General features: G+C 35.1%; 2 protein-coding genes across 2 annotated transcripts; one reads left to right on the forward strand and one right to left on the reverse strand.

The window, feature by feature from the left end:
* The first annotated feature begins 2,451 nt into the window (after positions 1-2,451).
* Positions 2,452-6,423, forward strand: LOC141846367 (uncharacterized). Its single transcript, XM_074734387.1, has 6 exons — positions 2,452-2,604; positions 3,884-3,944; positions 4,080-4,215; positions 4,446-4,773; positions 5,183-5,311; positions 5,478-6,423. Exons 1-6 carry the CDS (start codon positions 2,505-2,507, stop codon positions 6,014-6,016), a joined length of 1,293 nt encoding a protein of 430 aa, XP_074590488.1. The 5' UTR covers positions 2,452-2,504; the 3' UTR covers positions 6,017-6,423.
* A 676-nt stretch (positions 6,424-7,099) lies between these two features.
* Positions 7,100-13,412, reverse strand: LOC141846662 (protein MULTIPLE CHLOROPLAST DIVISION SITE 1). Its single transcript, XM_074734703.1, has 5 exons — positions 13,305-13,412; positions 13,015-13,239; positions 12,263-12,426; positions 7,583-7,970; positions 7,100-7,485 (listed from the first exon to the last, which is right to left on the reverse strand). Exons 1-5 carry the CDS (start codon positions 13,353-13,355, stop codon positions 7,357-7,359), a joined length of 957 nt encoding a protein of 318 aa, XP_074590804.1. The 5' UTR covers positions 13,356-13,412; the 3' UTR covers positions 7,100-7,356.
* Between the last annotated feature and the right edge of the window lie 3,190 nt (positions 13,413-16,602).

The raw sequence follows: 16,602 nt of genomic DNA on the forward strand, positions 1-16,602 counted from the left end.
GGAGGTTCCCGGGTGGGAAGCCAACGCAAATGGTTATGTCCTTACCATGGAGGCGGGAGTGGTGACACGGCATTCGCAGGACACGCGCCCACCCCAGTTGACCCTACACTTTTACCTTCGGACAATTTCTCCTTCCACCCACGCTCCTCATCTTGCCCACTTCACCATCGACCAACCCTACCAGAACATCATCCATGAGGCCGCTTGGGATGCGGAGACGCGGTGGATGCTCTCCCACGTAGTGGCGGAGGAGGATCACTTGCGCACTGCCGACCTTGCCCTTCTCGTGCTAGCTTTCCGTAGATACACCAGAGCAGTGCTCGACCGTTTTCCAATCATGGAATTATCCATGATGGAGTTCTTCTCAATGATTGAGATTCCCCCTATGACTCCTTCCACCACTACTGGCCGTCTTCAATATTTTGTGCCTCTAGAGACACAACAATATTTTTTCGAGGATTACGACGACGACGAGCCCATTAGAGAGTTGACGTCGACGCCTGCAGCAGTGGTGGAGGGGCTCCAAATGAAGATTAATACAGAAGAAATTGATGACATATGCTCAATCTGTCTAGAAGATTTCAACATAACAACGACTCATGTTTTGGAGATGCCGTGCCACCATGTATTTCATAAGGAGTGCCTAAGGGAGTGGTTAACTCGAAGCAATACCTGTCCGCTCTGCAGATTCACACTTTGAGAAAAACGATTTCTCAATTCATTTTTTTCCCTTTAATTAGATTGTTTTTATCTCCTTGATTAATGCGAACGTTAATTCTATATAAATATTAATGAAATTTTGTGTACATTTGTCATTTTTCTAATTTCAGTATGTCCATTTAAATTGGTGATTGATAATTGCCTGCCAAATAATTATTTCAGAGGGAAAAACTATAAATTATATTGTTGAAATTGATAAATTAATAAAGAAAAATTATTTAAATAAAAACTAATTCAATTTGCCCCATTGGTTCAAATCCAAATTGTTTAATTTAGAACTAATTGAATTTTCCCTATTATAATTGGTTTAAATCCATCTAATAGATGGATCAACATCAACCAATAACTGAGTAATTAAGGTGACTTTATTCAATGAGTGAAACAAAGTTTAGTTTGGCTTAGCTCATTTAAACCCTTATACCTCACTACTTTGATAAGGTGAGCGGAGCAAGGAAGGGTTGACTTAATTTTATGAATGCTAAATATACACATGTTAAAAAAGACAGATACCTTATTTCAAAATATAACTTTATTTTACGATAATAGCACTGCAAATTACAAGGGTTTTGAACTGAAGAAACTTCTCAAACTTTCCAAAATACAAGTATGAAATGCAATACTTATTTTGCTTTGAATTGGATGAATGAAATGACAAAGTGGAGGCTTATTTATAATTTGTAAAAGGTTAGGAGAATCTCTTTGTTCAATCAAATCTCATCCGTTCAGTTCAAATTGGATGATCCAAATCGCATTCCTTTCTAAGGAACACAATGTCCCTTCACTCAGATTCATCTGATTTATCCATTTTAAAACTAACGACTTAGATCAAGTCCCATTTGAAAAGTACTTTGTCTCTTCATTTGGATGTATTTGAGTCTTTCATTTTGAATTTAATTGCTAAATTGAGAAATTGAGTCATAGAGGCATTTATGTCGTCTTATTTCGATGAATGTGAATTGTCCATCTTAATCCGACAATCCATATTATTTCTTTTAAAATCTTTAATTTTAAAAATAAATTTAAACAACTAATATCAAATAACATATCACATTTATAAAAAAAAATAATTTTTAAGATTTAAATATTTTTCTTTTAAAAAATCATCATCAAATAATTTTAACTTTTCTACTCCATAAATTAAAATTATATTCATATATTTTAAATTATTCAAACTTATTATTCTTCCTTAAAGTGAAAAAATATGATCAATAATAAAATTAAAATAATTAATTTTTAAAAATTTTTTCAAAGAGTGCGAGATCATCAGCGGCAACGAGGACATATATTTTTAAGAGAATAATACAGAAATAAAAAAGTAATTAATTTTTTTTAAAAAATACTATTTATAATTAAAAATAATCAACAACAAATAAAATTAAAATAATTTAAAATTAAAAGGTGACGTTTAAAAAAATAAAATATAAATAATATTAAATTTATGGATCCAATTTAGTTGCTAAAAAAAATAAAAGATGGACCTAATTTATCAGGCAATATAGTTACTACGTGATCAATTGTAGAGTGATTATGAATGCTATTTTCCAACACTAACTTAAATATAGTACTAGATTGGGGGAAAATTTTGAAAAATTAAAACTTTTTATATTTTTATAAAAAATAAACTAGGTGTGGGTTGGCAATTTTCCAATTTTAGTGGACCTGTTAACAAATTTGCCCTTTTTTAATTATTCCTTCGCTACGGTTCGGTCAAGGAAGAAACCTCGCCCTCGATCTCGAAACGCTTCTCTCTGTCCCTCTTTTGCGAGCTTCGCCGGCCAACGGCGATGGCGTCGGAGAACGGTAGCAGCTCGACATCCATCGATACCCGGCCAGGGATTCTCCTCATCGGGTCGCCGAACGTCGGGAAGCGAACTCTCCTCTCCCGTTAGTGCCTTCTCTCCCGTCTGCTTTCCGTGCTGCCAGCCTAGATCTTTTGTTCTCTGTAAACCGTTTCCAGTTCTTAGTTACGGACTTGCCCTTTTCGTTTTTGATTGATCGTAGAAATTGTTCTAGAATTGTGGAGTTGTTCGTCTTTTATTGTCTACTGTACTCGCTAGTATTTTCTGTGAAGGGGATGCTGAAATACTCGGGAATTCGTGTGCAATTTCGTTTGATCCTCTGAAGTATCTACAGAATCAATTTACAGTCTTAGGGTTTTCCAGTTTCCGGGAAAATGCCATCATTTTATTTAGGTATTTCTTCCTAATTAGATATAAACGTATCCTGTTGTATGTTAATATCTTCCTCTAGGTGGGCCAAGACCCTTGAATCTTTAGTCTTTGCCGCACCATTTTTGTAAACCCAACTATTTAGATCTAACTTGTGATGCTTTGCTGAGTACGAAGCAGTTAAATTATTTGCAAGTTGATTTTCTCAGTTCTGAATATCCATGTTTAATTCCCACCAACTTGGCCATAAAGAATTGTTTTTTCAATTAAACTAATGTGTCGCTATAGGGACCCCGGTTAACCATTTGGTCTTGCCTCATCATCAATAACAAATTTGAGGCCAACTATAGATATGGGCCTTGGAGGTGTTAGTCCATAAGGCGGCAAGTATCGCGACTCTGATGGATTTGGAGAATTCATGCCTGAAGAAGCAGGGATGGAAGATAAGGTCTAGTTGAGGTGATAAGGAATCCTATGGCCGGAGGCACCAGCATGGATGTGATCGTGGAAAATGATGTTGATGATATCAAATGTGGAAGGTTGTATGAGACAGTCAATTGTTTTTCAGAAAGTGAAAAAATAAATGCATTTGGCTCTAGAAGAAGATCAATTGAGAGCAAGGGTAATTTGGTCCTTATCTCCTTTCTCTCTTTTCCTTCCCCATTCTCTCCTTTACTCCCTCTCCCATAGTGCCTAGGGAAGCTTTTACCCAAGTGCTTTCGCTTAATATGCTCCTTTTAGCCTTTAGTCACAGTGGGCTCACCTTTGTTTGGCCTTATATTTTTATTCCCTTGAAGATTTTTGTTAAGATGCTCCTATTACCATTCAAAAGTTTCATTTTGTGGTTGACCATTTACTTCTATCGTAGTATACCGATTATAACTTCCTAAAGTTTTTCTATTTTCTACTTGCTGAACATGTTTCTCAAGTGATTTTCCTCAAGCAACTTGAAAACTATTAGTTTTTTCTTCATTTGAATGTGTTGGTTATTGCAGGACTGCTTTCAGTTGATATTTCAGATACCTCTGACTTGGCAAGAGGGGTCCTTTGTCAAGGGTATGTAACTATATGTTCTTTGCCAAGGGTACGTTTTAAGAATATAAATTATAACCTATGTTACTTTGCTGTCTTCAAATTAGAATGTTTATGGTATTGTTTCTTTTGACCTTTATGGTTCTGCCAATTTGCCAGGTGGACAATTGAAAATAAATATTATACAGCTGATGTAGCTATATGGACAGCTCATCTGGATGAAGGATTCTCGATTCAGTCACTTCCAATTACAAATCAGCTGGATGCCTTAGTGATGGTTTTTGACATGAGTGAGGTTGGGAATGTCCTCTATTTTTTTTTTCAATTGTTCTCATTCGAAGCGTCTTAAGTTTTATATTTTTTTTATGGGACTGATATATCAATTTAGGTCATTCTTTCTACTGCTATCTGCACTCCTCAAAAGTAAAAACCCTGTTTAAAACCAGAATAAGTTAGAGAATTATAATGCATGTATTAGTTTACTGAATCTGGTTTTTTTCACCATGTTTTTTGATTCATCTGCAGGAATCATCTCTAACTACCCTCCAAGACTGGATTGCCAAAACAGATATTACGAAGTTTGAAATACTCCTTTGCATAGGAAACAAAGCAGATCTTGTGACTGGTCACTCTGCCCATGCACAGTATCGAAGAAAAATGCTGAAACATGGAGAGTCCAGTAGTGATCCACACCCGGAGTACATGGATTATGGTATCGATGAGACTGAAGGTTCTAGCTTATTGGGGAATGAAGAGCCATATCTCGAAACTAGGAAGTTATGTCTAGATTGGTGTATTGAGCATAACATAGAATATATTGAGGCCTGTGCTTCTAACACTGACTTTGATAAATGTAAGTTTATCTCCTTTGCCATTTAAAATTCAATTTTTCAATGCATTTGTGCTGTACAATCCTTGGAATATTATTTTTGCCTACAATCATTCATTGAATGTTTTGTTTCATGGCTTATGGACTGCAGCCATGGATTTCTGTCTTTTCTCGTTTGTGGTTGGTTAACCAAGTGTTACATCTATTTTTTCTTTTTATGAATTATTGAACCATGTTATATCTGCAAATTGTGAATAGTTCGATACAGAATAGTTGTTGTGCTTGGACCTCTCATGCAATGACCTAAGCTAATCATCCTCCAAATTTTCTTTTAACACTTAGTCTTTACAAATTTTCTTCGCATTTTTTCGTATACATCATTTTAGTTTGCAAATAATATGGTTATAGGATAATGACATGTTATTCATTGCAGGTCTTTCTGTAGATGGTGATATGCAAGGTGTAGACCGGTTGTGTGGAGCTCTTTCTGCTCACATGTGGCCTGGGATGATCCTAAAATCTGGAAATCAGATTACACGTCCATCCCTAGTTGAGAAAGAAGGTGAAGGAACTAATGATTATTTTTATTTGGCATTTCTATAGTAGCTAAACCAAATCTTGAAATATTCTCATCCTTGAATGGGTGCTTCCATATATCATAGCTACATATTTGTTTGAAGATGATTTAAATCCTTAGTTTCTTATCTTCTATCCCTTGATTATGTCAGAATCTACAGACGAGTCAGATTATGAAATTGAGTACGAGGCTTTATCTCATGGTTCTGATGAGGAGTGGGGAAGTTATAATGATGCTGTTATGGCAAGAGGATATGAAACAGAAAATCAAAACAATCACATTACTGAAAAATCTGATACTAATGATGGAGCGGAAGAAATTGTTGCATCATCATCATCAATTCCTGGCTCCAGTACACCTTCTGCTGTTCCAAAAAAAACCTCAGATCTGGGAACTGGTCCTGAGACAGAAAGTGACTTTGTCGATGGAGAAATGTCTACAGAGAAGATAACAAGTACCAAAACTGAGGAGCAAGAGGAGCTTGAATCTGATGTCTTCCATGGCTCTGAGTTGGATGAGGATGGTCACTACAGCCTGGATGATTTAGAAAGGTTAATGTATGAGATTGGTAATATGCGCGACAACTTGAGGTTGATGCCAGATTTCCAGAGGAGAGAAATGGCAGCGACACTTGCTATGAAAATGGCTGCCATGTTTGGAGATGATAGTGACGATGAAGTTGGGTTATGATAAAATTCTATTTCTGTTACCTATTAGTGCAGGAGGATCTGAATCCACGCCACTATTCCTAATATGTGATCTGATGATCATGCTTCGGCTGTCTCATGCTTGACGACAGGAGAAGATATTCTTCTGCAATATCGTGTAGTTAACGCCGTAAGCTTCGAAATTGACTCGAAGAGACTCAGTTTGGTTGCTTTTGAAATTGTGTTTGAATCTCATCTGTCTTAATTGTGTTAATTCTACCTCTAGAGGTTTGATTGGTTACCATTTACCTATTATACTACATATATAACCATAGATCTGCTACTTCTGTATGTTTGAGCCAATTTATAGCTTCATTGTGTTTGGTTTATAGAAATTTGTGTAAAATTTATCCTACAGGAAATCTATGTTGCTCAGGCTACTTGCCTCAATTTGTTTATTTAGCTAGTTTGGTTGGCCTACTTGTTCCCCTTGGATTGTCGGCCCCTTAGGAAGAACATAACAATTCATGTTGACCTTCTCTATAGACAAAGACAATCGTGTTTGTTCCAATTATTTGGTATCTCTTCATAAATTAGGGGTGTAATTGAACCGAGCTGAGCCCAACAGTAAGAGGCTTGAGCTCGAGCTCGATTCATTTTGCTTAAGTTCGAGTTCAGCTCGAGTTCGATTCGAACTTTAATTCTTAAGTTCGAGCTCGGCTTGTAATGAAATTAAATAATTTACGAACGATTCGTACTTGATTTAAAAATGATTCGTTTTAAAGTTAAACGAGTTTAATTCGAATTCGATTTAAAAATAACTTGGTTAAAAATTAAATGAACTTAATTTGAACTTGAATCATTAATATATAATATTTATAATTCATGTAACAAACACGTTCGTGAGTCTTTAAACGAACATATTTGTAAACTCATAAATCAAATATTATTAAGCTCGAGTTCAGTTCAATAATATTTTTGAATTTGAAATCAAGTTTGAGCTCGACTCGTTAAGTTAATCAAACGAACTCAAACGAATTTTTTTTCGAATCGAAACTCGAATAGCTCACAAACAATTTGACTAGTTTACACCTCTATCATAAATGCTATCAACTCCCCTCAGAATTCATCAATGCATCATTTTGAAATTTTAACCGTGAAAACAATCTTATTTCAGTACAATTCCGAACTCAAATCTCAATTCAGAGAGCACAAGTCAAGCAGCAAGGGTACCCTCATGAAAGAACAAAGAAACGTTTCAACTCATATTTACAACTTCGAACTGTGGTTCTAGGTAGACGACACTGAATCCTACAATCTTCAAGACACTTGAAAGAAGAGGAAACAGCGAGCAACATACAGCAGAATCCAACAACTATTAGTTCAATTCTCATGGTGATTAGTAGATGAAGAATCCGATCCATCGTTCGCGAGGCTGATCTGCGGATTCGAAAAATCCTGCTCCTGCAGCTTCGCCGATCGAACAGGCTGATCAAAATAGTCAATGCTAGTCTGTTGTACCAGTAAAATACATGTCATGAATTGAAATTATTAATCTTACGACTAAGAATTGTGTAAAGCAGCAGGTTCACAGCCCAAAAGAACTTACATTTTGAAGGGCTTCTAACTTCTTCTGCATGGCTTCATGCTCAGCTTTAACACGGAATGGAACGCCATCTTTTTGAAATACATTATTTTGAGCCAAGTCCTCATCGATATCACTTACAGTCGTTGCAAATGGGTGATTGGCCGGGATCCACCTGACTGTATCAGGGTCGATATCTGGCGGTATCGAATCACCTTCTTTTAGAAATATTGTTGGTCTTTTCCATTGATAGGCACGCGATCTTCTCTTCTGATGAATTGATTTTTCCTTTGCAGTAAGAGTTACAGGTGCCAAGCGATAAACCTTCCCAAACATTTCGACTGTCGAACTACTTTCGGCGATCTTCACGTAGGGATTATTAAAAGGATCATCATACTTCATTGGCTTCAAGCTGCAAGATAGATAAAGAAGAATATGATTCTCGTTCAAAAAGATTTCTGCAGGAAAATCACACTTCTATATAGTGTGGAAAAAAATATAGATGCTATACAAGTTATCTTTCTTCAAGTATATAAATTGGGAAAACAAAACATTTATCAAATAACAATACCTATGTGACATGAATCTTTCTAGTCAGATACTTCTATAAGACTAGCATTATAATAATTCGACAATTTATTACAATCTATGGCATTATGGTTCACACAGTAAACAGTACACAGAATAGTCTAAATTGGTATACAGTTTGGTATCACAGAAGCATGATAATTAATGAACACAAGTATTAGTGGCACCAAGCTATCCATCCTATTAGGATCTGAAACCATAATTTAATAATCAGCCTCATCGATCGCAATACTGAAACTATCACTATGGCACCATGTGGCATATACTAGTTTTGCATAAAATCTCTGTTGAAGATATCACCAAGTCGAGCTGATGATGTTGAAGATCCTTTGCTAACTTAAAATTAATAAGGGATGAGGTGAATACTATTAGGGTGTATTTGGATGGATGAAGCGCGTTGAGCAAACCAGGCGAATCAAACAAGTTGGGTGGATTGGGCATACCAAACATGCTAGAGAACAAGCCTAGTGACCCAGTAGAATAGAATAAACTGGAGGAGTTGGAAGGTCAAACTGGCCAAATTGTGTTAGTAAATTGAATGAACCAAGCATGTCGAATTGGCTGAGTGAATCAAATTGATTGAATGGGCTAAACATAAAATGAGTCACTACATTACTACAATCAAACAAAGAATGAAACGAATCATTCAACTTATCATTTCATCCCATTCTCATTATAATTCCCTCCTACCAAAAATAATCATCTATGAGGTAACAACTATGAGGAAATTAGAGAGGGCGGTTATAAATCATACTCGATCCATGAACAATAGATATCATCTACCAAGAAACAACACATTGCTAATAACTTGGGTAACAACTAGGCATGATCCTCCAGGCCAGTAAATATGATCCTTGGGATGAAGTAAAAGGAGGTAAATTTTGGGAAAGTGCATCCTACTAACTTGCTTTGTCTCAGGTTCTACTTGTTTTCATACCAACTCATCCAATAGGAGTTAGCTAAGCTTGTTCAGAAGCAAGAACAACCAATGTAAGTATTTGGCCAGGGGGCAGACACCCTGTCTGAGCTAAAGAAATCTCTGATAATCGCTTCTGAAGTAGGAGCACTTCCCCTGAAGTGCTTGAAAAGCCTTCCAACTCAGACACAAACCTCACAAATCCTTACTGTCAGAGAACAATATTTAGCAGGCCTCCTCAAGGCTTGCCTGGGGTGCTATTGGGATTAGTTTTCACCTTCTTTATGAAGTTGTTTTTCCTGCCAAGGAGCAAGCTGCAATACAATGTTAAAGCAGATAATCATGTTGAAAGAAGCATACGTGATGAAGAACCAACAAATTTAGATGGTGTTTACAATGATGACTACCATCATACCTTATTTTATGAACTCTATGGTAATGACAACGGAATCAAGCAAAAGAGAGAGATTTACAGGACGAGGAGTATGAAGGATTTTATCTCAAAGAGAAGACAATAGCACTTGAAGTGAACCTTGAAAAGTAGAGGAGGTTCAGACTGGAATACTAGACAAAGGTACCAAGAAAGGCAGGGCCAGGAATGAGTTGGTCAAGAAGCATAAGAAACACAACTTGAGATGAGAACTTTTAAGTTCATGTCAGCACTAAGAGATACATATCATGAGTGTTCAAGTTCCTCAAAGCAGTGTAGGTGCTCTAGGATCTAAGATGTCCTTGTAGATGTGCAAAATTTTTACATCTACATCCTTATATGAATCCTCGAATACCTTTGCAAAAATATTAGAAAAGAAAAAAGTGTGCAACAGTAGAAAATGTGATACACAAAAATTGTTTTCTTTTTGTTACATAACTTTTTGAAAACTAAGTTTTCTTCAATCTTTTCTTCACCCCGAGGAAAGGGAGAGAAAGAAATTCTACTTGTTTCTGACTCTCTAAGAAAATACAAACTAAGGAAATACTTCTGTGAATTTTTCCCTAACTATTTTCTTCCCTCCTAAGAAAACACAGCCTTGGTGAAATAGCTTAACAAGCAGATAATTGTCAAGCAATGGTGCTGATGGTTGTTGTCCAACCACCACTAAAATTACTAATTCCTACATTCTTTATGAGTCGGCAGATACCTTAGTAAAAATATAAGAAAGGCAAATAATGCAACAATAGATACATGATTCATGCAATACTAGTTCTTTATTCCAAGAAAAATTTTTGTGCCATCAAACTCTAGGAAGCCCCTCTACTGACAAATAGGTCCCTGTATATTTGCAATTACATTATTCCTCAACACTTTCCCTTGTTCTGATTTAAAGATACTAAAAAAAATTAAGCTTGTTATAAGTTTATTCTAAGACCTCTTCTATTAAAATTTGCAAGTTGATCATTTGAAGTAGCAACTGATGTAATAAACACCTTTGATCGCATATATTCTGTAACACAATGGCAATCTATCTATGTGTTTGGCCCTCACTAGAATAGGAATAATGTTCATGACAACAACCTGATTATCATAATGTAGCTTCATTAGTTTAATAGGAGCACTATATAACTCAATCATTGAATTGAGCCAAATATGCTCACATGTGGCAAGAACCATATCTGGCAATTACATTCTACTTTTTTCCATGACATCCAATTATCTTCTAAAAGATTACAATTTAGAAGGATGTAATATCCCAATATGGACCACCTATCAATGCAAGAACCAACTCAATCGACATGAGTGCATCCTATGATCTAAAGATGACTTCAATCTTGAAGTAGGAAACCCCTGTCCAAGTCTCCAAAGCATTCTCAAAATATCAACAAAAAAGCTTGGAGTTACATCCTAATATCTCTATCACATATACTTAAGAAATTAGTTGATCATATTTACCGAAAATGAGATGTAAGGCCTAGTAAAATTAAGATAGTATAATTTACCAACTAATCTCTAGTATTCACTAGTTTAGAGTATGACTTCATTATTCTTGGCATTAATATGGCATTTGACTCTATGAGAGTGATAGCAAGTATAGCTCTTAGCATATCAGCTTCTTCAAGCATAACAATGACATACTTTAGTTGTGAGATATATCTTCCTCGAGCATGCAACTGCTATGCCTAGAAATATTTTGAATCACCGAAATGCTTAATTTAGAAGTTTTGGTGAAGGTACGATTTCCAACCTTGTGATTCTTGCAATGTCATCACCAAATGATAGCTTTTTAGACTAAAAGCTAAGATGACACATTGAATGACCTAATACACTCATCAACTGTTCAACATATACAATCATGCTTTTGAGCCACCAAGGAAGCTTTTGGTAATGATTTAATTGTAATAAGTTAAGTGCTTATTTGTAAATTTATAAATCATAGAGATGTAAATGTAAAAAATAATAATAAGATGATACATGTTGAAGTGGCCACCAAAGGAAAAAAACTAATAAATTTACCCAAATTAGCATGGTATCAAGGCCAAAGTAAGAACCCATTTAAATTCATCTCTCATGTTTGATCCCACAAGATCTCTCACATGAGCTTCCACTGTCAATTGTGTAGGTGAATTATGTCATCTTCTATCTCCAAGGTGATTGGTTTTTTTTTTTTGCTTTGTGATTTCACATCTTCAAGCTTCTTCAACCAGCAATCTTATACAAGTCAAAGCTTCTTCCTTTGGTAGCAAACCTGATCATAATCATTTATTCCACCTACTTTAACCATTTCTATTAATCAGGTCCTTCGAATTTCATGAGGTAGCTAGGTGTCACTTTTGACCCTCTTACAAGCAGTTAGAAATTTACTTCTCCAAGGAAACATGCAATTTCTAAGGCTTGATCCTAGTCACCCAATTTATGCAACGGTGACTTCGCTAAAAGGCTCTCTTTTTCAAGCACAAGTTGAAATAGCTGAAGCATACTGATAGCAAACTATTGCAAATTTATATCAAAATGTTCAACTTGAGAACTTCTAAAAAAATCAAGGAAGCAGTCGGCAAAATTGACAATAAAATAGTTAAGAATCTAAAGTTTAGAAATTTGTCAAACAAAGGCTTACACATTTAAAGAAAAATTATACTCTAAAAGATAAATACAAAAATTAATAGAGAGAAGGAATAACAGAAGTCATAAGAAATTTCCATAAGAAGATAATTAATATCTCCTCCTTACAAGTAAAATTACACCAGCATAAAAGCAAAATACTTACGAGCCTCTCCTATCAGATCTTAGTTGACCTCTCCTCACAAGATCAGCAACAGAACCTTGATAACTTCGATCCTCTCGTTTGAGCATGATCTTCCTTGCAATTGCTAAAATTGCAACCGAAATACATAAACCTATTGCGACTTTTGAAGTGCTAGTTTCTTTTAACTGAGAATAGTGGAAACTATCAGCGAAGGGGCAATGCATAGTAAAAATTAATATATAAGGTTGTTTATGGTCCTCTTTGAAACTGAAAGATCCCATAAGACAAACATAAATTGAGTTTTTAACCCAGTTGCATCTTACTGAAATAACTGCTTGTACAAGACATGCTGAATTTTGCCTATTTGATGTCAATTAAATCCAAAAATGTTAACAGGTTGTGCATGTGTTTTAGAACATTACAGACATGGAAAGTTGTTTAGTTGACACAGTTGAAAGGAAACATTTTGGCATGTTAGATGCATCTAACATATCAATATGAATATCAAAAAATGTCTAGGATCAAAGAAGTTAATTATTTGATAAGTGTGCTGTGGTATGGTGGTAAAGCAACAATTACCTACTGAAATGGAAATCAAAAGAAAAAGATTCTGGTCAAGCTAAACATCCATCTCAACATTGTGGCATATATCCTGATATTTACGGGGAAAAGGTAAAAATGAAAATCACCAGACACTTCCAAACTTATCACTTAACATGGAAGAAAGAACTCATCTTTGTTTCACCACAAAATTGAAAGGCAAGAGGACTCACAACAGGCACAATAGGAGGAAAAGCATTAACCATCTCTCTCAGTGAAAGAACCCTCTTTTCCAACTCCGTTTCTTTTCTAACCGTGGGCGCACTTGCATCGTCATGAACACCAGAATCAGGAACCTCTCCGGAAGCCCTAATCGCAGTAACTCGGCTCGATTTCCTGTAGTTCATCCTCAGGCTGCTCCATTGCCCTCTTGCCAGAACCCAATCAGGAACGCCGCCCTGTAATCGAGCGTAAGCCATAGCAAGCGTCGAACACAACAAAATACGACAAAAATCAGCTGCACCTGAGGATAAATGGACTGGAACGGGAGCGTCGAAGTGGCGAGCACTATCATCCCTTCTGAATCATCAAATCGAAGCGGAAGAACAAGGCGACGCCGATTGCGAAGAGTAGCCGGGCGCGCCGGAGAGCATAGAACCAGGCGTTTGTTTTTCACCCTTTTATTTTCTATAATTATGATTACAGATCTCGTTCCAGCTACAAGCTTTCTCTGGTTTTTTTTTCTAAAATGCCCTTTAAAGTCTTAAGATTTTCAAAATGGCTCCTAATTTTGAAAACTCTCATCTTTTGTATATTTTCAATACTCTTTTTTTTTTTTTAATAATCCAGATATCCTATAGGTGACCAATTCGGTTCGATATAGAGATGGATCTATTCAAGGGTTGTCTTTGGCTCTAGCTCAGTCCAATTTTTTCCGCCTCCCCCCATAAGAGGGTCTTGTATTGGATAGGACGTCTCGAGTAGGGTAAACGCGGATATGGTGGTCGTTTGCGCCGCTTCAGCACAATCAGATGGTGCCCTGATCCTCTGCCATTTCTTCCGTTGTTACAATTATAAACAAACCAATCAAGTCAAACTTTGTGACGTTTAAACTTATTTGATAAGATAACCAAATCAAGCCCAGCAGAACTTTAAATGAAACAAATCATTGAAATAATTGTTTAAGTTTGGTTTGATTTTTGTTTTAAGAGCTTAAGTTTGGTTTATTTAGATATTATCAAACTCAGTTCAAACTTAATTATTTGATTGTTTAAAATTTTTATAATTTTAAATTTATTTACTTGATTATTGAATTTAATAATATAAATTTATTTATTTATTTTAAAAATTCTTTGTTTATTTAACATGTTAATAAAAATTTTATTAATGAACATGGTTCAAAAAAAATAGTCACTAATATTGTTCATGAACACCAATAAGTTGAACACATACGTGTTTAAACTTGTTTATTTAATTTAATAAGTTGTTTAAATGTATTTATTTAATTGATCTTATATATGTATGGAACAAATATAAATAAACTCTTAACAAGTTAAATACTAAAACAATCCTAATTTAATCGGTCTTATATATGCTATATGAATATAAATAAATTCTTATAAGTCTAATATTAAATTTATTAATATTTAGTTAGTTTACATTCCTAGTTAGGTGAATCATTTATCAAATTTACTAATTAAAAACATATATCCTTTTCAAAGATGACTTCTTCCCACCCTATAGAACAACTATGATATTATTGAAATCTTTTATCATAATATACTAATTAATTAAACACAAGATTATGAAAAGCTAAATAAAAAATAGTTTTATAATAATATATAATTATATTTATTAATAGTATAAGTACAAAGATGGTCCAAAATTATTCAACCTTTTAAGGAAGTCAATTATCATTACAATACGATACGATAAACAAATATCTTGTTCACCTTATATATATGATGATAATTTTTTTATCGATCATCAAGATAAATCAAAAAGTATTTGTAGTAAATAACTAAGTAGTCTAGTGTTCTTAGGTTAATTACTTATTGAAAGAAATCTCCACACTACTCTTCATGAATTTTATAATCGTTGAGCTTGACGATATCTTGATTTTGTTCACTAGTAGGAGCTTTTAGTGACTTTGCCGACGTTAGAGCACAAGGTGCTCAAATAATAGTTGCTAAAACATTATAAAACTATGACATTTTTAAGTTTCATCCAATGCACATTATATTTGGGGAGTTTGAAAAACTTATTATGTTTGATCGTCCATCGATCAAATCTATTTGTGCTCTCTGATTTATCCTGATGATAGATAAAAAAATTTCAATGGGATCAAGGATGGATTTAGAAATTAAAATTAAAGAGGACTTAACATAATATAATAAATTATATATAATAAAAAAATTATTATATTATATTATTTAATAAAATTGTACCATATCAGATTTTTAAAATATAAAATTTATTATTATAGAATTTATATTTATATTCAAAGTTAAATCTAAGTTAATATAAAGGGTTAAGTAAATAAAGTGGAAGATATATATTTAATTCGTTAATATTTATAAATAAAAATTATAAATTATTTATATATAATATTTACGAATAAAATTTATAAATCATGTTCATCAATAAACTCTTATTCATATTAATAAATAAATAATCAAAATTAATAAATAAATTTATATTATCAAATTTAATACTAAATTAAATAAATTTAAAAATATAAAAATTTTAAACAACAAATAGGTTTGAAATAAAGACTTAATAATATCTAAACAAATTAAGCTTATGTTAATCAAATAGGCCTATTGTAGGGTCAGTCCGAGTCATTTCTCGACTCGCGATCCCTTTCCCTAGGAGTCGAGTCTCTCTTCGATCGGATGCGGTTTCAATATGGAACGCAGAGTCGACTCCTCAGTGCCTAATGCATAGCTCCGAGCCGATCCCTCATTCGAGTCGCATCCCACGGAGCCGATTCCTTATGAAACCAACTCCTCGGTGCCCAATGCATAGCTCCGAGCCGAACCCTCATTCGAGTCGCCTCACGGGCTGATTTCTCCTGTGAACTCGCAGCCTCCTAGTCGGCTCGATTACCTCACTCGGATTCGGCAGGTCACACCGAGTGGCCATCACAGTGCACGACTCCGTCACTCCCATCATTTCCTCTGACAGTCTCATACTCCGTAATCATAATCGCCGTCCTGACACCCACGTGCGAAATGACCCTATGAACGTATGCCAACGATAGGACTTGCCATCTGATCATTCCATATCTTCCTGACAAGATAATAACTAACGATGGGACAACTACCTTAATTAAGATGGGATGTAACTTTCCCCTCTCCCATATATAAAGACCACTCCCCCTTTCTTCCAGGTACGCACGCACACAATAACCACCCATTCTCTTCTCTTCTCCTTCTTCCACTTATTTTTCCTACTTGCTGACTTAAGTTTCGGAGTGGTCGCGCTAGAGCACCCTTGGCCATCCTACTCATGGTTGCCTTGCTTGCAAAACCCAGGGATTCAGCATCCTCAACCCTGCTCCGTTCTAGTGAGGAGACTTAGTCAGTGACACGTCTCGGAATTGTTCTCAATCGGAACTTATGTAAAATAAAGTAATGCAATTATAAGGTAAAATTTCAAACCACAACCCCAACACCACAAAAGATTATATTGATGAGTCGTAGGTAGGTTGTTCCTGTCTTTTAAACCACATTTACTAAGATTGAAAAATATGCATTTATGCAATCTCCATGAGTGTATTAGTTCCAGTCACGAGTCAGACCAAAAGAGCAATAGTGTGA

Source organism: Curcuma longa, chromosome 15 (assembly GCF_044706935.1).
Source record: "Curcuma longa cultivar G26 ecotype Majalengka, Jawa Barat chromosome 15, ITB_CL_G26_1.1, whole genome shotgun sequence".
NCBI lineage: Eukaryota > Viridiplantae > Streptophyta > Magnoliopsida > Zingiberales > Zingiberaceae > Curcuma > Curcuma longa.

Bases quoted from the DNA above. Each gene is read 5' to 3' on its own strand.
- LOC141846367 (XM_074734387.1), top strand. From the start codon at position 2,505: ATGGCGTCGGAGAACGGTAGCAGCTCGACATCCATCGATACCCGGCCA. The intron at 2,605-3,883 runs GTTAGTGCCTTC...TGGTTATTGCAG, and splicing joins GAAGCGAACTCTCCTCTCCC to GACTGCTTTCAGTTGATATT. The intron at 3,945-4,079 runs GTATGTAACTAT...CCAATTTGCCAG, and splicing joins AGAGGGGTCCTTTGTCAAGG to GTGGACAATTGAAAATAAAT.
- LOC141846662 (XM_074734703.1), bottom strand. From the start codon at position 13,355: ATGATAGTGCTCGCCACTTCGACGCTCCCGTTCCAGTCCATTTATCCT. The intron at 7,971-12,262 runs GTAAGTATTTTG...TCTATCTTGCAG, and splicing joins AGATCTGATAGGAGAGGCTC to CTTGAAGCCAATGAAGTATG. The intron at 7,486-7,582 runs GTAAGTTCTTTT...CTGGTACAACAG, and splicing joins AGTTAGAAGCCCTTCAAAAT to ACTAGCATTGACTATTTTGA.